Below are 26,333 nucleotides of genomic sequence, written 5' to 3'. Positions count from 1 at the left end.
GCCTCATTGATAAGTTCAAAGTCTCCTATTAGATACTTCCCCCAAACCAAGCAGGTTTGTCTCCATCAGGGCCATGCGACCCATGTGGTCACAAGCTGCTGTGTTTAGAATAGCCAGATACATGGTTTAGTGCTCTGCTTTCACTATCTTGAGTTTTTTTTTTTTTTTTATGTATTTGGGTCTCCAAAAATAGCTCACCTGGTTGATGCCCCTTCTTTGCCATGTTGATGACACAGGTCTAAGCTTGGCTCTGATATGCTGAAGGAAGTGGTGTCTTTTCTTCTCTTCCCTCTCACTTTCTAGTTTCAATTTTATGTTTGTGTGACAATGTGATTAATTCCTTTATCCCTGACTATGCAGTGAACTCTAGAAATGGATGCATCTAGTTTTTTTTGATTCATTAATTAATTTTATTACTGGATAAAGATAGAGAGACATTGAGAATGGAGGGAGAGGTAGAGAGGGAGAGAGACAGAGAGACACTTGCAGACCTGCTTCACCACTCACAACGCTTTCCCCCTACAGGTGTGGACCAGGGGCTTGAACCTGGGTCCTTGTGCAGTATAATGTGAGTGCTTAACTAGGTACACCTGTCTATCTTTCTCTCCTCCTCTCTGTCTTCCCCTCCCTCTCTCCATTTCTCTCTGTCCTATCCAACAACGACAAAAACAATAATAACTACAACAATAAAACAACAAGGGCAACAAAAGGGAATAAATAAAATAAAATAAAATAAATTAAAATAAAATAAAATGGAGTCAGGCTGTAGTGCAGCGGGCTAAGTGCAGGTGGCGCAAAGCACAAGGACCGGCATAAGGATCCCAGTTTGAACCCCAGCTCCCCACCTGCAGGGGAGTCGCTTCACAGGCAGTGAAGCAGGTCTGCAGGTGTCTATCTTTCTCTCCTCCTCTCTGTCTTCCCCTCCTCTCTCCATTTCTCTCTGTCCTCTCCAACAACGACAACAACAATAATAACTACAACAATAAAACAACAAGGGCAACAAAAGGGAATAAATTAAAAAAAAAACTAGGTACACCACCACCTGGCCCCTGCATCTAGTTGTGTTTTTTTTTAATATTTATTTATTCATTTTCCCTTTGTTTTTGCCCTTGTTGTTTTATTGTTGTAGTTATTATTGTTGTTGTTATTGATGTCTTCGTTGTAGGATAGGACAGAGAGAAATGGAGAGAGGAGGGGGAGATAGAGAGGGAAAAGAAAGACAGACACCTGCAGACCTGCTTCACCGCTTGTGAAACGACTCCCCTGCAGGTGGGGAGCCGGGGGCTTGAACCGGGATCCTCTCGCCGGTCCTTGTGCTTTGTGCCACCTACGCTTAACTGCTGTGCTACCGCCCGAGTCCCCTAGTTGTGTTTTTTTAATATTTATTTATTTATTTATTTCCTTTTTGTTGCCCTTGTTGGTTTTGTTGTTGTTGTTGTTGTTGTTTGCATCTAGTTTTAATACTTATTTTTGCTGTTGTCACTGGGTCTTCACGCTCTGGGCAGACTTTTTCGGAGAAGAGAGACACCACAGTACTGAAGCCTCCTTAGACTTGTGGGGGCTGGGCTCGAACTTGGGTCACACACAGCAAAGCAAGTGCACTATCCAAGTGAGCTATTTTACCAGCCCTGGTTTTTATGCTTTTTTTTTTTTCCTCCCCATGAGGATTATCACTAGGACTAGATGCCAGCTGGAACCCAAAGCTCCTAATAGCTATTTTCCTTCCTCCCTCCCTCCTTCCTTTTTTCCTTCCTTTATCATTTTTATATAGAGGGTGACAGTGAGAAATAGGGAAAGAGACAGAGCGAAGGAGAGAGAGACATGTGCAGCACTCAAGAAGCTTCCCTCTGAGCTGGGGACTGGGGGCTTGAATCTGAGTCCTTGCACATGTGACCTCTACCAGGTGAGCCACCACCTGATCCCCAGCTTTATACTTTTCTTTATTATTATACTTATTTTCCCTTTTGTTGTTGTTGTTGTTATTACTGTTGTTATTGATGTAGTTGTTTTAGGACAGAGAGAAATGGAGAGAGGAGGGGAAGACAGAGGGGAGAGAAAGACTGACACCTGCAGACCTGCTTCACCGCCTGTGATCAACTCTCCTGCAGGTGGGGAGCCAGGGGCTCAAACCGGGACCCTTAAGCCAGTCCTTGCGCTTTGTGCCACCTGCACGTAACCTGCTGCGCTACTGCCTGACTCCCCCCAGCTTTTGTACTTTTACCCCTACCACCTGCCAGAGTTCCTGGAACATACAGGTTCCCAATAAATATCTGCTGGATAAATGAGAGAGAATGAGAGATACAGAGAGAAACACACAGAGAGAAACATCAGATCACTGCTGATGGTGGTGCTGGGGATTGACCTGGGACTTTTGAGCCTCAAGCAGGAAAGTCTTTTGCAATTAAACCCCTGTTACTTTATACTTTTGTAAATCAGTATTAAATCATTAATAAATTTTTTAAGGCAAGTCTTTTGCAGAACGATTGTGCTGTCTCCCCAGCTGTCTTTTTGTGAAATATTTTCTTTCTTTCTTTTTTTTAAGGTACTGTGAGTTATGACAGTGGCATGTAATTTAGGAAAGAGGCTCTGTCTTTGTGTCTCCATCTGTTAGGAGAGGTGGGTGGAGGTGTATTTGCATGGGCAGAGTGTAAATTATGAATTTGAGGATTAGGTCCTAGAAGTTCACCTGTAAAAGAGTTCATCTTTCTTTCTTTCTTTCTTTCTTTCTTTCTTTCTTTCTTTCTTTCTTTCTTTCTTTCTTTCTTTCTTTTTTTTGCCAGAGCACTGTTTAGCTCTGGCTTATAGTGGTGCTGGACTTCACAGCCTCAGGCATGAGGGTCTGTTTGCGTAGTCAGCCATTATGCTACCTCCACCACTCCCTCCTTCTCTCCTCTCCTCTCCTCTCCTCTCCTCTCCTCTCCTCTCCTCTCCTCTCCTCTCCTCTCCTCTCCTCTCCTCTCCTCTCCTCTCTTCTCCTCTCCTCCTCCTCTCCTCTCTCCTCCTCTCCCCTCCCCTTCCCTCTTTTGTTGGTGCCTGCATTATGAATCCACTACTCTGGTTGGCCATCCCCCCCCCCCCCCCGCTTTTTTGATAGAACAGAGAGAAACTGAGAGTGGATGGAGAGATAGGGAGAGAAAGAACGACAACCACAATACAGTTTCACCCTTTGTGAAACTTCCCTCCTATAGATGGGGACCCAGAGCTTGAATCTAGGTCCTTGTGCACAGGGTAACGTGTTTGTTCAACCAGGTTCTTTCTTGTCCTTATTTATTAATCATTCAGCCAATGTTCAGCGAGCTCCCTAAATGTGCCAGAGTCTCGTGTAGGAGCTAGAAATGCAAAAGATGCCTCAACCAGTCAACTGCCAGCCCAGTGCAGGGATTAGGGAAAAATGCAAGTATAGAGACTAGGGGACCTTAGTGTTGCTCCTGTCCTAAGGGAGGGTCCACTGATAGGAGAGAACCAAAGGAAGGAAGAGATGACTGGAATGGTCAGCTGGGCCAGGCCCTGGGATAATATAAGCCACGTCAACAATTTAAATTTAAATCCTTTTGGTCCTGACTTCCAAGGTGACCAATGGAAAGAAGTAACAATGACTGTGCCCAAAGGGGTCAGGGACACAGGTAGCCTCTGCCCACCCAAAGGACAAGGCCACTGGGTTATTAATATCAAGTAAATAAATAAAGTCTAAGAATTTCTTAAAAAAAAAAAAAAAAAGAAAAGACCCCAATAAAGAAAAAAAAATTTAAGTGAAAAATAAAAATGAAAAGGGTAAGAGGCTTGGTGTTGGCACACCTGGTAGAGTGTATATGTTACCATGAACAAGGACCCAGGTTCAAGTCCTCAGTTCCCATATGCAGGGGCAATGTATCAGAAGTGGTGGGGCAGTGCTACAGCTGTCTCTCTTTCTTCCTCTCTATCTCCCCTTTCCCTCTTATTTTCTCTCTGCCTCTATCCAAAAATTATGGGCTAAGGAGATAGCATAATAATTATGCAAAAAAGCCTTCCATGCCTGAGGCATCAAAGGTCCAGGTTCAATCCCAGCACCACCATAAGCCAGACTGAGCAGTGTTCTTGGCTGTAAAAAAAAAGAAAAAGACAAAAGACAGTGAAATATTTATTTATATATAAGTATTTATTTATTAATTAAATATTTATTTATATATAAGTATTTATTTTTGATAGGATAGAGAAAATTTGAGATGGAAAGAGGAGATAAGGGAAAAAAGAGAGATTCCTACGACCTGTTTCACTGCTCATGAAGCGTTCCCCTGGAGGTGGGGAGTGGAGACTTGAACCTAGGTCCTTGCATGTGCTCAACCAGGTGCCCTAAAATGAGACACTTAAAAAAGAAGATAAAAGGGAGTCAGCCGTAGCACAGTGGGTTAAGTGCAGGTGGCACAAAGCACAAGGACCTGTGTAAGGATTCTCGCTCGAGCCCCCAGCTCCCCACCTGCAGAGGAGTCACTTCACAAGCGGTGAAGCAGGTATGCAGGTGTGTCTTTCTCTCCCCCTCTCTGTCTTCCCCTGCTCTCTCCATTTCTCTCTGTCCTATCCAACAACGACATCAACAACAACAACAATAATAACGACGACAATATAACAACAAGGGCAACAAAAGGGAATAAATAAATATTTTTTAAAAAAAGATAAAAGTAGGGAGTCAGGCGGTAGTGCAGTAGGTTAAGCGCAGGTAACGCAAAGTGCAAAAACCGGCATAAGGATCTCAGTTCGAGCCCCCGGCTCCCCACCTGCAGGGGAGTTGCTTCACAAGTGGTGAAGCAGGTCTGCAGGTGTCTATCTTTCTCTCCCCCTCTCTGTCTTCTCCTCCTCTCTCCATTTCTCTCTGTCCTATCCAACAACAACAACAACATCATTAACAACAACAATAATATCTACAACAATAAAACAAGGGCAACAAAAGGGAATAGATAATTAAAATTTAAAAGATAAAAATAAATGTATATCAAAATATTAAAAAGAGCACTGAGCCCAGTTGATGCCTGAGATTGTCTCAGACGTCATGATGGGGAGTAAGAATCCCTGTGATGGGGTCACTGAGACTGGAGGTTTGGAAGTCAGGTGCTAGGCTCCATTTTAGATATCCCACCTAAAAACAGCTCTTGTTCCCAAACAGGAAGCAGAGAAAAAATCACACCAACAAACTGCAAGAGCTGGCAATGATGCTACCGATAACTGCAAAGATGGGTGCCAAGAAAGCCACCAAGGTATGGAGGCCACAGGGAAGGTGGTAGCCTCAGAGGTTATGGGCAACATACCAAATAGGGGCCACCACTTTAGGAGTCAAACAGTTGTGAGTTTGGGTCCCCCAACTCCACAACTTCAAAGTTCCAGGCAGTTCACTCTTTGGCTACTCAAACTCTCTAGCTCCAAGTTTCTCAGCTTGAAAATAAGGAGAAAGAAGGAGGCTAGGAGATAGCTGATCTGGTGGAGTGCGTGACCTACCAAGGACAGCGTCCCGAGTTTGAGGTCCAACAGCACATGAAAGGCACCAAGGAGACTGGGGACTTCGTGGATGGTGGGGTGATGCTATATCCTCCAGCTCCCCCTCTCTGAGTCTCTGCATCTTTCTCAAATAAAAAAGGGTGAGGATGGGGCAGAAGCTTACACAGTTGAGCGCCCACTACCCCATGCTTAAGGACCCAAGTTGGAACCCCCAGGACCACATGGAAGCTCCATGCACAGTACTAAGGAAGCATAGTGAGTGGTGGGCTAGTACTGTGGTGTCTTAAATTAAATAAACAGAAAAGTCCACCTGGAGCAGTGGAATCACACAAGCACAAAGCCTGGCACTCACCCCTCCAAAATATGTTGCAAATGTTGTTCCAGGAGCAGTAGTATCATGTATGTGCAAGACCTCAGCATCACAATGAAAAAATTTTAAGAAAGTCACCTGGGAAGACAGTGCAATGACTATGCAAAAAAAAATTCATTCTCTCTCTCCTCTCTCTCCCATTAAAATAAAATATTTAAAAATTAATAAGGTGAAGGGGCCAGGTGGTGGCACACCTGGTTGAGCGCACATGTTACAATGCGTAAGGACCCAGGTTCGAGTCTCCACTCCCCACCTGCAGGGGGAGAGCTTTGCAAGTGGTGACACAGTGCTGCAGGTGTCTCTCTGTCTCTCTCCCTCTCTATCACCCCCTTCCTCCTTGATTTCTGGCTGTCTCTAGCCAATAAATAAAGATTTTTTAAAAAAAATTAATAAGGTGAAATATCTTTCACTACCCAGAAAAATTGTGAAGCCAAAATGACATAATAGTCATGACTTGTCCTAAATAAAATGTCATTTCTCTTAGGTCTGGGTAGTGGCACACATGGATAATGCCTTCACTTTGCCATGCCCATGACCCAGATTTGAACCTGACTCCCACCACACTGCAGGGAAGTTTTGGTGCTTCCATATCTCTCTCCCTCTCTCTTTTTCTTAGTGATTTTACAAAATTACAAAATAGCAGGGGTCCATTTCCACACAGTCTGTGTCTCCATTCCCTCCATTGGAAACTGCAGTGGTTCTCCCAAGATCACAGATATAGGCTGACTATTTTTTCTTCTCTCTCTCTCTTTTTAGTTTCATGAATTTTTAAAATTTATTTTGTACCTTCTTCCTCTTCTCCTTCTTCTCCTTCTCCTTCTCCTTCTCCTCCTTCTTCTTTTGCCTCCAGGATTATTGTTGGGGCTTGGTGTAGGCACTATGAATCCACTGCTCCTGGAGGCCATTTTTCCATTTTATTAAATAGGACAGAGAGAAATTGAGAGTGGAGAGGAAGATGGGGGAGGAGAGAGAAAAATAGACACCTGCAGACCTGCTTTGCCGATTGTGATGCCTGTTCTTGTGCTTTGTACTATATGCACTTAATCCGGTGTACTACCACCTGGCCACGCTCCTCCTTTTCTTTCTTTCTTTCTTTCTTTAAGTGTTTTATTCTCTTTATTTAGTGGCTAGAGACAGCCAGAAATCAAGAGGGATGGGGAGATAAAGAGGGAGAGAGAGGGGAGCCAGGCGGTGGAGCAGTGGGTTAAGCACAGGTGGCAAAAGCGCAAGGACCGGCATAAGGATCCCAGTTTGAGCTCCTGGCTCCCCACCTGCAGGGGGAGTCGCTTCACAGGCGGTGAAGCAGGTCTGCAGGTGTCTGTCTTTCTCTCCCCTCTCTGTCTTTCCCTCCTCTCTCGGTTTCTCTCTGTCCTATCCAACAACAACAACAATAATAACAACGACAATAAACAACAAGGGCAACAAAAAAGGAAAAAATAAAAATTAAAAAAAAGAGGGAGAGAGAAAAAGAGACACCTGCAGCACCGCTTCACCACAAAGCTTTCCCTCTGCAGGTGGGACGGGGGCTCGAACCCATGTCCTTGAACACTGTAACATGTGCTCTCAACCAGGTGTGCCACCACCCAGTCCCCCTTCTTCCTTTTTAAGTCACAGCTACACCTACTACTACTTCAGAATGTCTTTCATTTTTTCTTCTTCTCTCTCAGACATTTGAGTATTTGTGTGATAGGTGCTGTTTTTAACCTCCTTCAGATGAAAATTTCTGCTATGACAAGGACCACATGACTAATCCCTTTTCCTCACATCCAAAGGACCAGACCCAGTGCAGAAATAAATAAATAAATTAGGAAAAAATGGCCACCAAGAGCAGTAAATTTGTTATACAGGCATTGAGCCCCAATTATAACTCTGGTGGTCCAGAAGGAAAAAAAGAAAGGAAGGGTGGAAGGAAGGAAGGAAGGAAGAGGGGGGAGGAGGGAGGAAAGAAGAAAGGAAGGGAGAAAAAGGAAGGAAGAAAGAGAGGGGCATAGAAAAATGCTAGCCATCAGGAATGGTGGAGTCGTCATGCAGACACCAAGCCCCAACAATATCCCTGGTGGAAAAAACAAAATGTGTGGCAAATGCTTTGGCGGAACAGGCCCAGCCTGTCACAGAAATGCTGAGAAGGGGGTACGGGCACAGTAATTCATCCGGAGGTGCCTGCTTTGCCACGCACACAACCCAGGCTCGAGCCAGACCCCCACACTGTGGGAGGAAGCCTCGGTGCTGTGGTGTTTGTTTGCTTTGGCGTCCTTTTCTTTCTGAAAAAGCCTAGAGCAGAGATGTCCCAGCAAACAACAGCAGGAAACAACAAAAACAATGCTGAGGGGTCTGGTGGTGGCACACCTGGTTAAGTGCACACATTACTGCAGCAAGGACCCCTGGCTTCACCCGTGGGGTAGGGGGTGCTGGGGGCGGTTCACAAGTGGTGAAGCAGTGCTGCAGTGTCTTTTTCTGTCTCCCCTTTCCCTCTTGAGTTCTCTCTGTCCCTATCCAAAAACAACAACAACAAAACCCTGCCAAGATGGAATTCTTATTCACCCTGGGGAGAAGGGTCCCAGAAAACTCTCAAGGTGGGAAGGGGTGTCTGGAGTCTTGCAGACCCTGGTCTCCAGCAGCCTCCCTTCTGGACTGCACCCCTGTACTCAACCTTACCTTTCTTTTGGGAGAAGAAGGAGATTCTGCTACACATCCTGCACTACATTCAGTTCCTGCAAAGAAGCATCGATGTGGCCAGGTCCTTGATCTCAATCTACACCACTGAGGTGGGAGGTGTGCTTGGCGGTAAGTGACTTCAGCTGGTGCTTTCCAGGATCTGCTCTGGGCCATTTACCTATTTGTTTATTGTTTTTGTCATCATCATCATTTTTATGTCCCTGTTTGATCCCACTGCTCCTGCTAGATTGCTTTTTTTAAAAAAATATCTATATTTTCGTTTTAATGAGAGAGGGACAGAGCTACAGAAAGATACAGAGAAGGAGACCAGAGCACTGCTCAGCTCTGGCTTATGGTGAAGCTGGGGATTGAACCTGGGACCTTGGGGCCTCAGGCATGAGAGTCGTTTGCAGAAGCATTATGTTGTCTCTCCAGCCCCCTGTTTTTTGTTTTTTTCCTTTCATTATCAGATAAAAGACAGAGGGAGAGGGCTGGAGAGATAGCATAATGGTGATACAAAAAGACTTTCATGACCAAAAGACACCAAAGATCCCATAGCAATCCCATAAACCAGAGCTGAGCAGTACTCTGGCGGAAGTAAAAATAATAACAACAACAACAACAGAGAGGAGAGACACCATAGAACTCATGAAGCTCCTCTTTGTACAGTGCAGGGTCCTGGCTTATGGCAAAGTGCTTCCTCCCAGGCCTGCTCTGTGCCCTTTTTACCTTGGCTGTCAGGTGCACAGACAGGTAAGACTCTCCCAGACCTCACAACCTGTGAGAGGAAACAACATCAGAGAGAAAAATGTGCAAATGCCGTGAACTCAGGAGGGAGAGACTTGAAGCTGGGCCTGCAAGGATAGCAGGTGGGTGGGGACCAAGTGCCAAACAGAAGAAACCATCTGCACCACATCCTGCAGGTGTGAGGACACAGGACAGGTGTGGGATGCACTAGGGGTCACGTGAGTGGTGCCGACTTGGTCATGTCTTATGACCTAACCTTCTTGTGCCTTAGTTTCCTCACCTGCAAAACCTGACCGATACTAGTACTTCCCTAGTGTGTAAGGATTGAAATTTTGTTCATTCTTCTTCTCTTTCTTCTCCTTCTCCTTCATCTTCATCTTATTCTTCCTGTCACCAGGATTATCTCTGGGGCTCAGCGCTAGCACAATGAATCCACCACTCCTGGTGGCCACTTTTTCCTTTCTAATTTTTATTAGATAGACTAGAGAGAAATTGAGAGAGAAGGGGGAGATAGAAAGGAAGAGAAAGATAGACACCAGCACACCTGCTTCACCACTTGTGAAGCATCCCCACTGCAGGTGGGGAGCAGGGGCACAAACCTGGGTCCTTGCGCTTGGTAATATGTGCACTTAACCACTGTACCACTGCCTGCCCCCCCCCTTTTTTTTTACTTTTTTATTTTTATTTCAGACAGGCGATGATGAGACCCTGTCTACGCACTGGAGCTGAGAATGCTCACAGAATTGGGTGGGCTTGGGAGACCCGAGCCCAGGGGTGCGTGGGAGAGCCCTCGCTGTCTTGAGAAAGAGGAGGAGGAACCAGTGTGGCAGTGGGAAGCATGAGGCCTGCACTGCCTCATAGCCAAGCCCCTGAATGACCCTGGAGGAGCCTGAATATTTGCCCTTTGCCTCTGCCATTTGGCTTTGTGGCCTCAGGTCGATAAGAGAGCTCACCGGATAGTGCGCCCACTTTGCCATGTGCAGATCCAGTTTCAAGTCTGATCCCCACTACCCGGGGAAACTTCAGTGCTGTCTCCCTATCTCTCTGTCTGAAGCAGTCCTGGCAACAAACAAGCACCAAACAGCTGGGGGATGGCTTTGCTGATAGAGCTTGTAAGTTATAGTGTCATATCCATGCTTGGGTTTCCTGATTCAGTCTTCGGTACCACACGTGCTAGAGTGAAGCTCTATTCTTTCTCTCTCTTTAAAATTTTAAATTTTGGGAGTCGGGCTGTAGCGCAGCGGGTTAAGCGCAGGTGGCGCAAAGCACAAGGACCCGCATAAGGATCCTGGTTCAAGCCCTGGCTCCCCACCTGCAGGGGTGTCGCTTCACAAGCGGTGAAACAGGTCTTGCAGGTGTCTATCTTTCTCTCCCTCTCTCTGTCTTCCCCCTCCCCTCTCCATTTCTCTCTGTCCTATCCAACAACCATGACAACAATAATAACTACAACAATAAAACAACAAGGGCAACAAAAGGGAATAAAAAAAATAAATATAAAAAATATTTTTAAAAATTTAAATTTTTTTAAAGATTTGATTTATTTATGAGAAAGATAGGAGGAGAGAGAAAGAACCAGACATCACTCTGGCACATGTGCTGCCAGGGATCGAACTTGGGACCTCATGCTTGAGAGACCAAAGCTTTACCACTGCGCCACCTCCCAGACCACTTAACTTATTTTATTTTTTTTTTTTTATATTTTATTTTATTTATTTATTCCCTTTTGTTGACCTTGTTGTTTTATTGTTGTAGTTATTATTGTTGTTGTCGTCGTTGTTGGATAGGACAGAGAGAAACGGAGAGAGGAGGGGAAGACAGAGAGGGGAGAGAAAGATAGACACCTGCAGACCTGCTTCACCGCCTGTGAAGCGACTCCCCTGCAGGTGGGGAGCCGGGGTTCGAACCGGGATCCTTATGCCGGTCCTTGTGCTTTGCGCCACCTGCGCTGAACCCGCTGCACTACAGCCCGACTCCCACCACTTAACTTTTTTATTATCTTTATTTCTTTATTGGATAGAGGCAGTCAGAAATCGAAGGGGGTGATAGAGAGGATAAGAGACAGAGAGACACCTGCAGCATTGTTTCACCACTTGCAAAGCTTTCCCCCTGCAGGTGGGGACCAGAGACTTGAACCCAGATCCTTGTGCATTGTATCATGTTCACTCAATCAGGTGTGCCATCACCCAGCCCCCCCTTTAAAAAAACTATATATACATATATATATATATATATATATATATATATATATATATATATATATATTAGAAACAGAGAGAAATTGACATGGAATGGGGAGATAGAGAAGAAGAGAGAAAAAGAGACACCTGTAGCACTACTTCACTGCTTGTAAAGCTTTTTCCCCGCAGGTGGGGACTGGGGGCTGGAATCCTTGCTGTTAATGCATGGTGACATGTGCACTCAACCAAGTGTGTCATCACTTGGCCTCCAACGTTCCATTTATTTATTTTCAGACGTATTTATTTGTTAGCACAAGATAGAGAGTGAGAGGATCAGTGTATCATTCTGGCACATATGATGCCAGGGATCGAACCTGGGACCTCATGCTCCCAAGTGCAAGCTCTAACTAACCACTGTGCCACCTCTAGGATCCCGATCTCTCTCTCTCCCTTTTGTAAAGTCACTCTGGGGGCTGGGGCCATCCTCACAGTCAGTACAGGAGGGGGTGCCCTAGTGAGATGGGACTGAGGCAGAGAACTATAGGCTGACCTATCTGCTCCTTTGCACACAGGGCTGGGGCAGAACCTAGTTGGTGGCCCAGTAAGCTGGAGACACTCCACTCCGTCGAGCTCCCCACATTCTCTGAAGCCCCATCTGCAGGGGACATTCCAGAAACCTCGGAAGAAGAAGACATCTCTGGCATCAGGTACAAACCAGGGGGACAAGTGGGAGCGGGGCCCCTTCCCTGGGACCCTCTCCATTCCCAGGAGGCCATGAGAGCAATGCTGGGCCCCTGGCCAGGCTCCACAGTGAGAGACTCTGGCTTTCCCTCCAGGCTTCTCTCCCATCACTGAGGCCTAAGTTAGTCACCATCCTCTGAGCCTCAGCTTTCCTCTTCTGGGAATGAAGTACCTGCTACCAGATGGGTCCTTTTTTTTAAATTTTTCTATTTTATTTTATTTGATAGGATTGAGAGGGAAAGGGAAGGGAGGAGAGAGAGTATGTGAGAGAGAGATAGAGACCTGCAGACCTGCTTCCTCGCTCATGAAGATGGAGAGTGAGAGGATCAGTGTATCGTTCTGGTATAGATGATGCCAGGGATTGAACCTAGGACCTCATGCTCACAAGTGCAAAGCCCTAACTAACCACTGTGCCACCTCTAGGATTCCCCTCCCCACAGGTAAAGAACAGGGACTCCAACCCGGAACCTTATGAATCATACATGTGCACTCAACGGGGTGTGCACCCAGTAATTATTTTAGACACCTGCAGACCTGCTTCACTGCTTGTGAGGTGACTCCCCTGCAGGTGGGGAGCTGGGGGCTCGAACCAGGATCCTTATGCCAGTCCTTGCACTTTGTGCCACCTGCGCTTTACCTGCTGTGCTACCACCTGACTCCAGTAATTTTTAATTAATTATTTATTTCCTTTAGTTGTTTTATTGTTGTAGTTATTATTATTGTTGTTATTGATATCGTCGTTGTTGGATAGGACAGAGAGAAATGGAGAGAGGAGCGGAAGACAGCGGGGGAGAGAAAGATAGACACCTGCAGACCTGCTTCACCGCCTGTGAAGTGCAGGTGGGGAGCCAGGGGCTCAAACCGGGATCCTGACGACGGTCCTTGCGCTTTTTGCCATATGCACTTAACCTACTGTGCTATTGCTGGACTCCCGTAATTTTTTTTTTTTTTTTTTTTTTTAGAGATGACAAGTACAGAGAGGGAAAGACACGACAGCACCAGAACTCCTCTGGTGCCATAGCACTTCCCTATGTGGCGTCAGGGTTCAAACCTAGACCAAGGTGCTTAGCAAAACTGGCATTCTACCTGGGAAGCTGTCTATATCTCTGACCTCCCAGGTGGTCTTAAGACTTTAGAACGGACTTGAAATTAGCTCAGTAAGCAGAGAGAATGGATACTTTACCAAGCCTGAACTCTGTTTTATTTTTGTTTGTTTGTTTGTTTTGTTTTGTACCAAAGCCCTGCTCAGCTCTGGTTTAAAGTGGTGCAACAGACTGAACCTGAGACCTCAAAGCCTCAGGCATGAGAGTCTTTTTGTATAACCATTAGGCTATCTCCCGAGCCCAGAGGTCCTGGGTTCTATTCCTGTCACCACATAGGATCATCATGCATGGCACTGAGGAGAATTTTTATGAGTAGTGGAAGGATACTACGGTATCTGTCTATCTGAAAATAAAATGAGAGGGGGAGTTTACTGGCCTTGGCAAAAAAAAAAAAAAAAATCAATCAATCAAAATAAAGAGGCTGTGCACACATTATCACGCGCTCAAATCCTATACCCCACCTGCAGGAGGAGAGCTTCTCGAGTGGTAAAGCAAGTCTGCAGGTGTCTCTCTCTCTCTTCCTTTCTACCTCCCCCTCCCCCAATTTCTCTCTAGCTTATCAAATAAAAGGGAAAAAGGGAGAATGGCTGCCAAGAACAGTGGATTCGTTTGTTGTGCTGCCACCGAGCCCCAGCCCAGCCCAGGGATAACCCTGAACCTTGGTGACAAAACAAACAAACAAACCTGTATTTGTTCCAAATACTAAGAAGTCAGGTTTTGTATGTCTGGGGTAGTACCTGGTAATCAGCATCTTTTCAGAGCTCACCAAGTGATTCTAATGTGAGCATTCCACTAGGTGATCCCTACTAGAGGAGGATCTGGGCTTCGCTGGAAGGGTTGGTGAGGGATCAGGTCACACAAAGATCTGAGCCAGGTCACAGGTCCCAGAGCAAAGTCTCCCCCAACCAGAGCCTCTTCTAGTGACAGCCACCCACCCAGCCCCATGTGACTCAGTCTCTGCCCTCCTATAGAACACCAGAGCCGGGCCCAGAACTCTCGTCGCTGCCTGTCCCTGGACAAGCTCAAGAGGCAAGGAAGTCCGGGTCCAGATCTGCAAGGAGCAAAGCTTGTGGAAACCAACAACCCCCCTAGGAACCCCGACTCTAGCACTCTCAAGATCGAGTCACTGCCACCGCCTCAAGGCGAGGTGAAGGAAGAAGAACTCTGGCTGACAATGATGGACATGCCCAAGACCCCGTGTGAAAATTCCAGTGGGTCTCTTTCACGTCTTACTGGTTTTTGTTTTGGGGGAGAGTCTGTTGTGTTTGTTATTACTCCATAGCCTGGAGTCCTTTTTTACTTTTTTCTCTACAATAATTTATTTTATTTATTCACTTATTAGGTAAAGGTAGAGAGAAGCTGAGGTAGAATGAGGAGATATAGAGGGAGAGGGACAGAGTTGCCTGCAGTCCTGCTTCATTGCTTGTGAAGCTTTCTTCCTGCAAGTGGGGAGCAGGGGCTTGAATATAGGACCTTGCATATGGTATCCTGTACTTAACTGAGTGTGCCACCACCCAGCCCACATTTTTTTATAAATAGAGAGAGAAATTTTGGGGGTGGTAGATAGCATACTGGTTATGCAAAAAGACTCTCATGCCTGGGGCTCCAAAGTCCCAGGTTCATTCCTGTACCACCATAAGCCAGAGCTGAGCAGTGCTCTGGTAAAAAAAAAAAAAAAAAGAAAAAGTTTTAATTAATTAATTAATAATAAAATTAAAAAGAGAGAGGCTGAGAGAGAAGGGGGAGATAGAGAGAATACCAGGGACTTGAACCCAGAGTCTTTGCACACAGTAACTTGTGCACTTAACTGGGTGCTCCACTGTCTGGCTGCTCAGGTTGGTTCCTTTCTTCAGCACTCATTTCATTTTGGTTTTTTTTAACCAAGGCATCACTCTGGCATATGCGGTGCCAGGGCTTGACCCTGGGACCCCCAAGCTTGTAAGTACTCCACTCATTTGGCCACCTCTGGCTCAGTCTTCCTTGAGAGCTTGTTTGGAGGTTTTAGCAGGAGAGCACAGTGACTCATAAACCCTCAACCGAAGACTGTCTCTGTTCGGGGAAGGCAGCACAGCTTCAGGAGGGACGCACATGGAGCGGTGAGGGAGGAAGGGGACACCCGCCTAGCCAGTCAGATCAGCCGAATCAACCCTGACAATCAATGGGGTGACAGATGTCGCAGCCAGATCGCCTTCACATCTTGGCCCAGTCTTCCAGTCTTCCTAACGAGGGATTCTACAACTCTCACTCACAGTCTCTTTCCCTGTTTTCTTTCACCTCCAGGCTCTGTTGTGGCGTGGGGGTGGGTGGTTCAGATCAGTGCTGCCTTTGTGGCTGCAGGAAGTAAATCTGGGGGGTGGGGTGGGCCATTCTCTTGAGATTCTTGCAAAATCTGTCATGACTCTCCATCCACAAACCATCTTGAAAGACACAATGGGCAAAGCGCAAGTAAGGATCATGGTTCGAGGCCCGGCTCCCCACCTGCAGGGGCGTCACTTCACAAGCGGTGAAGCAGGTCTGCAGGTGTCTGTCTTTCACTACCCCTCTGTCTTCCCCTCCTCTCTCCATTTCTCTCTGTCCTATCTAACAATGACGACATTAATAATAACTACTACAAGAGCAACAAAAGGGAATAAATAAATAAATAAATAAATATTAAAAAAAAAAAAGACACGGGAGTCAGGCGCTAGTGCAGCGGGTTAAGCGCATGTGGCGCAAAACGCAAGGACCGGCATAAGGATCCCGGTTCCAGCCCCCGGCTCTCCACCTGCAGGGGAGTCGCTTCACAAGTGGTGAAGCAGGTCTGCAGGTGTCTGTCTTTCTCTCCCTCTCTGTCTTCCCCTCTCTCCATTTCTCTCTGTCCTATCCAACAATGACGAAATCAATAACAATAATAACTACAACAATAATGAAAAACAACAAGGGCAACAAAAGGGAAGATAAATAAATAAATATAAATTTTTTTTTTAAAAAAGACACAATGGGAGGCCAGAAAATGGTTTTCCGGGTGGAACACACACTTCAACATGTACAAGGACCACCTGGTAATGCCATGCACAGGGGAAGATTCTGAAGCAGTGGAGCAGTGCTGTGGTGTCACTCTTTCTGTCTTCCTCACTGTTTGTCTCTTACACCTTATTTAAGAAAGAGAGAGAGAGAAAGAAAGAAAGAAAGGGAGAGAGAGAGAAAGAAGAAAGAATGAACCAGTAGTCTAAGGCTCGGGAGACAGCCAAAAGACTCTCATACCTGAGGCACCAAAGGACCCGGGGTTCAGAGTCCAGAGTGCTAACCATTACACCATGGAACCACATAAGGTCCCAGGTTCAATCTCTAACATCACTATGAGCCAGAGCTGAGTAGTGCTCTGGAGAAAACAAACAAGCAAACAGTTCATCCCTGGTGGTAAAAGAAAAGGCACAAGTGAGCCAGTGAGGAAGGGAGGAGTTTGAAGGCAAGATCCTGAGTTATCCTGATAATCCACCTAGCCACCCAGCCCTTGAGCCGGGTGTGTTTTTCTCATGCTGGCCCGTGGGCTTTGAACAGAAAGCTGGTGACACAGTTCCACCAAACCCTGGTAGTGCAGAATGATCCAGACTTCCTGAGGGCCTAGGAGGCACCTGGCCTAGTCTTTGCAGGCAAAGGGTTCCCATTGTGACCTTGTAAGCTTGTCCCAGTGTGAGACTTGATCTGTCATCAATAACATCAATAACAACAATAGCTACAACAACAATAAAAAAAAAAAAGGGCAACAAGAGGGAAAATAAATAAATAAATAAATACAAAAAAATAAAAGAAAGAAAGAAGTATAGTAGTATTGCAAAGAGTTAAATAGGATGTAAGATGCTTCAAACCACACTGGCCATGATAAGAACTGGTACTGCTTTGGTGTCATTTTCACTGTTATTTAATATAAGGATTATAGCTCCTTCATAGCTTGTCCTAGAGGTGCGGGACTCCAAAACTTAGGGGTGATTTGGGATACCTCTCAGCCAGAGGTTTCATCTTGGGGAGGGGAGGAGAGGGTGAGGCAGAGGCAGACCCAGACACCTCTGACCCTGCCTCTCTGAATCTGAAATGTCCCATCTCTGCCTTGTTTCCTAGGCTGCATTTGCAGAAACAGTGAACAGCCTGATGGACTTTACTGTGCTTCACAGGCCCTGCAAGGGCCTGAGAATATCCACTTTCTCAAAAGAAAGCAACACTGTCCCAGGTACGGGAACCCCAAAGGCTTTGGGCAGGGGATGTGTGTACTGGGGGAGGGGGCAGTGGCTAAAGTATCTGGTCTGGAGTGGATGAGGGGGTGAAAACTGAGATTGATTTACTTCTTTTTTATTATTATCTTTATTTATTGGATAGAAAAAGCCAGAAATTGAGAGGAAAGGGGCTTGAACCTGGGTCCTTGCACAATGAAACATGCACTCAACTAGGTGCCCCATTTAATTTATTTATCTAATATTGGATAGAGACAGAGAGAAACTGAGAGAGGAGGGAGAGATAGAAAAGGAAAGAGAGGGGCTGGGTGGTGGCGCACATGGTTGAGTACAGATGTTACAGTGCACAAGGACCCAGGTTCGAGCCCCCAGTCCCCACCTGAAGGGGGAAAGCTTTGCAAGTGGTGAAGCAGGGCTGCAGGTATCTGTCATTTCCCCTCACTATTTCCCCCTTCCCTCTCAATTTCTGGCTATCTCTATCCAATAAATAAATAAAGATAATAATAATAAATTTTTTTTTAAAAAAAAAGGAAAGAGAGACACCTGCAGGCCTGTTTCACCACTCATGAAGCTTCCCCCTAGAGGTGAAGACCAGGGGCTTGAACCGGAGTCCTTGTGCACTGTAATGTGAGCACTTAATCAGGTGCACCACTGCCTGGCCCCTGTTTTTGTTTTTGTTTTTGTTTTTTACAATTTCTTATTGCCACGAGGGCTGTCATTGGGACTCAGTGACTGCATGATGAATCTGCTATTCCAGGCAGCCATTTCCCCCGCCCATTTATTTATTTATTTTTATAGAGACAGAGAAACTGAAAGGGGTGGGGGGAAAGAGAAAGCGAGACACCTGCAGACCTGCTCCATCACTGGTGAAGCTTCCCTTGAAGCCTAGTCTTTGCTTTGCGGTGTGTGTGCCACTACCTGGCCTCCAAGAATTATTTATCTATGAGAGAGAACCAGTGCTCTGGCACATATGATGCCAGGGACCAAACTCAGGACCTTGTGCTTGAGAGCATAATGCTTATCCACTGTGCCACCTCCCAGACCACCAGTTCCTAATCTTACCTCACAGTGGAAAGCACTGAGGCACCCACCCGAGGGGGAAGCCGTTTGCCCCTGGGGAACAAGACCACTCCCAGACCAGGGCTCCCTACCTCTCTCTTTCCACTTCTTACAGGCAGAAGTTGGCATTCGAGTCTGGCGAGGAGGTGGACAATTCCCTAGATGCTGACCCTTGGCTTCCTGTCTGGACCCCAGAGGGAAGCCCCCATGGTGATTACAATGGTCTCTCTTTGTGGGCTGGGGTAAGGTCTTCTTGGTAGCATCCTTCTGAGGATCCCTCTGGGGGAATGGCAGATACACATGCCCTGTGTTTACCATGACAGACATTGCTAGTCAAGCATCAAACATCATTCTTTTTTTTCTTTTTTTGCTTCCAGGGTTATTGCTGGGGCTCAGTGCCTGCACCATGAATCCACTGCTCCTAGAGGCCATTTTCCCCCCCTTGTTGTTGTAGCCTTGTTGCAGTTATTATTGTTGTTGATGATGTCGTCGTTGTTGGATAGGACAGAGAGAAATGGAGAGAGGAGGAGAAGACAGAGAGGGGAAGAGAAAGATAGACACCTGCAGACCTGCTTCATCGCCTATGAAGCAACTCCCCTGCAGGTGGGGAGCCGGGGGCTCGAACCGGGATCCTTACACCAATCCTTGTGCTTTACGCCACGTGCGCTTAACCTGCTGCGCTATCGCCCAACCCCTGTTATTCTTTTTTTTAATGGGAGAGATACAGAAAGACCAGAACACTGCTTATATCTGGCTTATGGTGGTTCTGGGGACTGAACTTGGGACCTCAGAGCCTCAGGCATGAAGTTCCTTTGCAGAACCCTTATGCTGTCTCACCAGCCCCTTGAGCACCGTTCTTTCTGTTGAGCCCAGACACTTCCTCAGAATCTTTCTTTTATCTTCTTTTCCTTTTTTTTGGCTAGGACTCTACATGATGAATCCACTGCTCCTAATGACGATTTTCCCCTTTACTTTTTTTTTTTGTTGTTTGATAGGACAGATAGAAATTAAGAGGGGAGGGGAAACAGAGAAGGAGAGATAGAAAGAGAGATACCTGCAGACCTGTTTCACCGCTCATGAAGCTTCCCCCTGCAGGAGGGGACTGGAGATTTGAACCGGCGTCCTCATGCATGGTAATATGTGTGATTAAAAAGTGTCACCGCCTGCCACCCCTACCCCAAAATCTTTCTTAATACAGAGCTCCAGGTAGCTCTAGTCAGTCCCTCAAATATAAATCTTTTGATTTTTGAAAATACTTATTTGTTTGTAAAAGAGAGAGAGAGAGAAGCAGAGCATCAGTCTGGTACATGCAGAGCCAGAGATTGAACTCAGGACCTCATGCTGAGAATCCAACACTTTATCCACTGAGTCACCTCTAGAACCAAAACTTTTGAGTTTTAAAAATGATTTACTTGTGGTCTGGGAGGTGGCGCAGTGATAGAGCATTGGACTCTCAAGCACGAGGTCCTGAGTTCAATCCCTGGCAGCACATGTGCCAGAGTGAAGTCTGGTTCTTTCTCTCTCCTCCTATCTTTCTCATTAATAAATAAATAAAATCTTTAAAAAAATATTTATGGGAGTCAGGCAGTAGCGCAGTGGGTTAAGCGCAGGTGGCACAGAGTGCAAGGACCGGCAGAAGGATCCCGGTTCGAGCCCTCAGCTCCCTACCTGTGGGGGAGTCGCTTCACAGGTGGTGAAGCAAGTCTGCAGGTGTCTGTCTTTCTCTACCCCTTTCTGTCTTCCCCTCTTCTCTCCATTTCTCTCTGTCCTATCTAACAACAAACAACATCATCAACAACAATAATAAACTATAACAACGAAAAACAACAAGGGCAAGAAAAGGGAAAATAAATAAATAAATATTTAAAACATTATTTACTTTAGGGACCAGGCGATGGCACACCCAGTTGAGTGCCCATGTTACCAAGTGCAAGGACTGGTGTTCAAACCCCAGCCCCCACCTGCAGATGGGAAGCTTGCATGCATGAGATTCTGAGTTCTATCCCTAGTATCACTTATACCAGAGTGATGCCTGGGTTCTAGCTCTCACTAATAAATAAACCTTTTTTAAAAGTAAGATGGTTCACCATCAGACGGGGGAAATACATAATTTGGTTCTGCAAAGAGACTCGAATGCCTGAGACTCTTCAGCCAGAGCTGAGCAGTGCTGCGGTAAGAAGACAGAAGGGGAGGGAAGGGGAGGAGAGGGAAGAAGGGATGGGTGGTGGTGCACCTGGTTAAGCGCACATACAGAGTACTACGCACAAGGCTGCACTCAAGGACCTGAGTTCAAGCCCCTCTTCCCCATGTGTAGTGGAGAAATTTCACAAGCGATGAAGTAGGTCTTCAAGTGTCTCTCTTTCTCCCCCTCACTATCTCCCCCTCCTTTCTCAATTTCTCTCTATCCTATTGAATGAAAAGAAAAGAAATGCCACCAGAAGTGGTGGATTCGTAGGGCCAGCACTGAACCCCAGAAACTAGAGGCAAATAAAGAAATAAAGAAAGAGAGAAAGTGAAAAGAGTGAGGGAGGAAAGAAAATATAGTGTACCTTTCCAAGCATGAGTATCTGAGAACCAGCCTCTAGCGATGGCGGAGGGGTCTGTGATGCTTCTACCTCTCTCTCTCTCTCTATCTTCATCCGAAGGAAGGAAGGAAGGAAGGAAGGAAGGAAGGAAGGAAGGAAGGAAGGAAGGAAGGAAGGAAGTAAGGGAGAGGGAGAGAGAAAGAAAGGAAGAACAGGGGAGTCGGGCAGTAGCACAGCGGGTTAAGCGCACGTGGCACGAAGTGCAAGGACTTGTGTTAAGGATCCCGGTTCGACACCTCCCCCCCCCCCCCCCCCCCGGGCTTCCCACCTGCAGGGGAGTCGCTTCACAAGCTGTGAAGCAGGTCTGCAGGTGTCTGTCTTTCTCTCCCCCTCTCTATCTTCCCCCCCTCCATTTCTCTCTGTCCTATCCAACAATGACAATATCAATGACAACAATAACTACAACAACAAGGGCAACAAAAGGCAATATATATATAAAAGAAAGTAAGGACAGAAGGAAGGGAGAATATGAAAGAATGGATTGGCCTAGGAGTAAGTGGTGGAATCACACATGTCCGAGGTCTGAAGAGCGCCATAGTACTGCCCTGACATAGCTGGCTCTTGGGATTGATGCCAGTGCTTCAGTCCTGTGCCTCCCTGGCTGAGCCATTTCCCTGGCCACACACTGGGCTTCTTCACTCCCTCCACCAAGTGATCAACAGGAGGCCTGACCACAGTGAGGAGTCACCCAGTGTGTGGCCCCTTCTCCTTAAAGCTGCCGCTGTGCTGGGGGTGTGGTGTCGGGGACGAGGTCCACCCTGACCACACCCCTGAGTCTCTGGTGTCCTTTTCAGGGAGTGCACTGGCCTTGGGCCCACCTCAGATTAACCACTGGGATATGACAGGCCACCCAAGCGAGATCCTGGGCCTCAGCCCTTCCCTCTTCAGCTCCCCGGGGAAGCTGCTGCCGGAACAAATCCTGGAGGACAGCAACGAATGCCTGACCCAAGGTGAGCCCCAGGCCGGGCTGGACACTCGTTCTTCCAGAGAGCATTCTGGGTGACACCCACCAAGTGTCCCCCCCAGGGGTCAGCCCAGGAACCCAGTCTGGTCGGGGAGACAAGAGGGTTCAGGATCTGAGTTAGAGTCATTCCAGAGGTGCTGGACTCAGACACAGGACAGGACATCCAAAAACAGTCAGAAGAGACCAGAGAGATAACTCAGCAGACAGAGCATGTGCCTTACCATAATGTGTGGCTTAGCATCAAGCCCTGGCACTACAGGGGAGTTTGACTATACTGAGGAAGCTGTGATGCTGTGACATCTCAGATCTTCTCTCTGTAAATTATGAAGGACAAAAAAAAAAAAGTCAGTCTGGGAGCAGGGAAATGTGCAAGGCTATGGTCTAAAGAAAAATAAAAGGCCAGAGGAATGTACTCAGCTAACAGGGAGACTGGGGGCGGTTGAGTGCACCCATTACCATGCTCAAGGACTCAGGTTCGGGCCCCCGCTTCCCATCTGCAGTGGGGCCACTCCACAAGTCGTGAAGCAGGTCTGCAGGTGTCTATCTTTCTCTCTCCCTCTTTATTTTCCCCTCCCCTCTCAGTTTCTCTCTGTCTTATCCAATAAAATAGAAAGGAAAAAATGGCAGCTGGATTTGTAGTGACTGCACCAAATCCTAGTGAAAATCCTGGTAGCAAATAAATAGATAAATAGAAATAAAGAAATGGGGGGGGGGCAGGTGGAAATGCACCTGGTTGAATGCATGTGTTATAATGTGCAGGGACCTAGGCTCAAGAACCCAGTCCCCACCAGTAAGGGGAAATTTTTGCGAGTGGTGAAGCAGTGTTACTGGTATCTCTCTGTCTCTCTCCTCTATATCCCCCTCCCCTCCCCTCTCAACTTCTGGCTGTGTCTAGCCAAAGTAAATAAGTAGATAAGTATAAAAAAAAGGGGCAGAGGTAGATAGCATAATGGTTATGCAAAGAGACTCTAATGCCTGAGGCTCCACATTCAATCCCCTAGCACCACCATAAGCCAGAGCTGAGCAGTGTACTGGTAAAAAACAAACAAACAAACAAACAAACAAAAAACACGGAAAGGCTGGTCAGAGTCTTGTCCCATGGGGGGTAGAGTGGGAGGTATTTCCATGCTAGTCACTCATGTCTCCCCACTGACAGCTTTCTTTGAAGAAGTGTTCTTAGACCCTGTGGCTTCACCTTTGACCTGCATGCTAGAGGTGCCAAAGCAGGTAAGTGTCCTAGTTGCCTCCTTCCCACACACAACACACAGCTTCTGACTCGATCAACCCGCCTTCACCCCACACTCACCCGTCTGCCTGTGTGAGCATCTCCTCAGTTTTTTAAAAAAAATATTTTCTTTAAAAATGTTTTTATATTAGCTTAATTTATTTATTGGATATAGACAGCCAAAAATTTAGAGAGGAGGGTAAGATACAGAGGGAGAGAGACAGAGAGACACCTGCAGCCCTGCTTCCCCACTCATGAAGCTTTCCCCCTGCAGGTAGGGACCAGGGGCTTGAACCTGGGTCCTTTCGCACTGTAACATGTGCATTCAATCAGGTGCGCCACCACCCGGCCCCTCCCTCCTCAGCTTTTAAAAGACCTTTTTTAAAACTTTTATCTATCTATTTATTTTACCTCCAGGGTTATCTCTGGGCCTGCACAAAGACACTACTCCCGGAGGCTATTTTTTTTTCTTTTTTCTTTTTCATCTTCTTTCTAGTTGTTTTGATAGGACAGCGGCAAACGCTAGAAGAAGAAGATAGGACAGAAAGAAATTGAGAGAAGAGATGGGGGGGCAGGCGGTGACACACCTGGTTAGCACACATGTTACAATGTCCAAGGACCCAGTTTTGAGCCCCCATCCCCACTTGCAGGGGAAAAGCTTTGCGAGTTTGTGAAACGGTGTTGTAAATCTCTCTCTCTCTCTCTCTGTCCTCCTCCTCCTCCTTCCCTCTTGATTTCTGGCTGTCTCTACCCAATAAACAAATGAAGATAATTAAAAAGATAAGAGGGAGAGAGAAAGACAGACACCTGCAGATCTGCTTCACCACTCATTAAGCTTCACAGCTGCAGGTGAGAAGCGGAGGCTCAAATCTGGGTCCCTGCACATAGTTCTTTGTGTGCTTAATGGATTGTGCCACCAACCAGCTCCCTGTTGTTTTTTTATATTTATTTGTTTGTTGTTTGTTTGTTTTACTGCTACCAGGGCTACCACTGGGGCTTGGTGCCTGAATGATGAACCCACTGCTCCAGGCAGCCATTCTTTTTCTTTCTAGTTTGTTTTGACCTATCAAAATAATTGAGAGGGAGGAGGAGGTAGGAAGATAGAAAGACACCTGCAGACCTGCTTGATCACTAGTGAGGCATCCCTGCTGCTGGTGGGGGAGTGGCAGCAGCCCCCCAAAGGCCATTTCCATCCTTTATCTGCTCACCCCTGGCTGCCGGGCCCCCCTACTCTGTGCTGCACCCTTGGAGTGAACTAGACACAGGCTGAAAGTGAAAAGGTGCCTGAGTAATGTTCAGGTTTTCATGTGACCCTCCCCTCAACTGTTTTTTTTTTTTTTTTTCCTGACCAGGATTGTGAAAACAGCCTAGTGACTCAGGCTTCTCAGGTGCAAACCTCCCTCCCAGGCCCCTGGCTGGTCTCCACACCTGCAGGGTAGTCGCTTCACAGGCGGTGAAGCAGGTCTGCAGGTGTCTGTCTTTCTCTTCCCTTCCTCTCTCCATTACTCTCTGTCCTATCCAACAACAGCGATATCAACTACAATAATAAAACTACAACAATAAAAGAAAAAAACAAGAACAATAAAAGGGAAAAATAAATATTAAAAAAAGTCTTTAAAAAAAAAAAAGAGGTGGTCCAGGAGGTGGTGCAGTGGATAAAGCATTGGACTCTCAAGCATGAGGTCCTGAGTTCTATCCCCAGCAGCACATGTACCAGAAAGATGTCTGGTTCTTTCCCTCTCCTCCTATCTTTCTCATTAATAAACAAATAAAATGTTTATAAAGAAAAAGACTGTCATGCCTGAAGCTCTAAAGTCCCACATTTGATCCCCTGTACCACCATCAGCCAGAGCTGAACAATGCTCTGTTTAGCAATAATAATAGTAGAACTAGACAGGACAGCCATGCATGGGCTCCCGTGTGGTCAGCAGGGGCTCAAACCTTAGTCTTTGTACCTGGTGAACTGTGCATGCTACCACGTGAACTGGCCCCAGCCCCTTATTTACTTAATAAAGAGAAAAACAGCATCTCTGGCACATGCAGTGCTGGGAATCCAAGCTGACTCACTCACTGTGGGAAGTGACAACACACGTCTGGGTATCAGGGTGTGCAGATGGGACTGTCTGGAATCCTAGCTGTTTCCCCAGAAAGCTGTGAGTGTGGACTTTAAGGGACACTGCTGCACCCCCCCCCCACCTCTCTGCCTCCTTAGGAACCACCCTCTGAGGTCACTGAAGACCTTCCGGACGCATACAGTCTCCAGCAGTCCTCAGTGTCACTGGACCACTGCTACCTGCCGCTGAGTGACAGCAGCAAGGTGGCCGGGAGCCCCAGCTCCCAGGACACTGACAGCACTGACAGCTCCCAGGACACAGGACAGCAGGAGGTTTGAGGATGCAGCTGCGGGGGGCGGGGGAGGGGGGAAGGGGAGGGGAGCTCCTGTACCCCTGCCCATTCTCACTCCTCTGTCCCTGCCCAGATCGCTGGAGTTCCTGAAGGTCTGCTGTCCTCCAGCGAAGACGGAGACTACACATGGACCCCCACATTGAGGCCCACTGGGAGGAAGGCCAAGAAGGGGCGTCGGGCAGACAAGGGCCCCACCAAGCCCAAGGAAAACCAAAAAGGCCCCTGCACCACCCAGCCAAAGAAAAAGTGTGTCAATGGATTCATCATGTTCTGTAGGATGAACCGGAAGCAGTACATTCGGTGGGTTCTGGTCCTTTTGGGCCCTGTTAGGGGCTCTGCCTTCATTGTCTATCCCCCCCGCCCCCGCCCCCCCCCACACACAGCATTATCACTGGGGTTTAGTCCCTCCATTGCTCCTGGCAGCCATTTTCCCCCCACTTTATTTGGATAGGACAGAGAGAACTTGAGAGAGGAGTGGGAGGCAGAGAGGGAGAGAGAAAGATAGACATCTGCAGACCTGCTTCACTGCTTGTGAAGCGACTCACCCCCCCCACACAGGTGGGGAGCAGGAGGGGGCTCAATCTCGGGTCTTTGTGAGGGTCCTTGCATTTCGTACCATGTGCTTTT

General features: G+C 46.9%; 1 protein-coding gene across 1 annotated transcript in view; it reads left to right on the top strand.

Annotated features, from left to right (window-relative positions):
• The window catches only part of MEIOSIN (meiosis initiator), a 37,192-nt gene that overhangs the window by 7,148 nt on the left and 3,711 nt on the right, over window positions 1-26,333 (top strand). Inside the window, exons 4-13 of the mRNA XM_060172339.1 lie at window positions 5,138-5,228; window positions 8,509-8,620; window positions 11,988-12,122; window positions 14,231-14,470; window positions 17,358-17,466; window positions 18,642-18,736; window positions 21,906-22,061; window positions 23,232-23,302; window positions 25,513-25,686; window positions 25,780-26,006. Coding sequence (XP_060028322.1) covers window positions 5,138-5,228; window positions 8,509-8,620; window positions 11,988-12,122; window positions 14,231-14,470; window positions 17,358-17,466; window positions 18,642-18,736; window positions 21,906-22,061; window positions 23,232-23,302; window positions 25,513-25,686; window positions 25,780-26,006 — 1,410 coding nt within the window. The remainder of the gene's footprint in view (window positions 1-5,137; window positions 5,229-8,508; window positions 8,621-11,987; window positions 12,123-14,230; window positions 14,471-17,357; window positions 17,467-18,641; window positions 18,737-21,905; window positions 22,062-23,231; window positions 23,303-25,512; window positions 25,687-25,779; window positions 26,007-26,333) is intronic.

Source organism: Erinaceus europaeus, chromosome 2, assembly GCF_950295315.1.
Source record: "Erinaceus europaeus chromosome 2, mEriEur2.1, whole genome shotgun sequence".
NCBI lineage: Eukaryota > Metazoa > Chordata > Mammalia > Eulipotyphla > Erinaceidae > Erinaceus > Erinaceus europaeus.
Note: the sequence above shows the minus strand (reverse complement) of the source record. Positions and strands in the feature narration are given on the sequence as shown.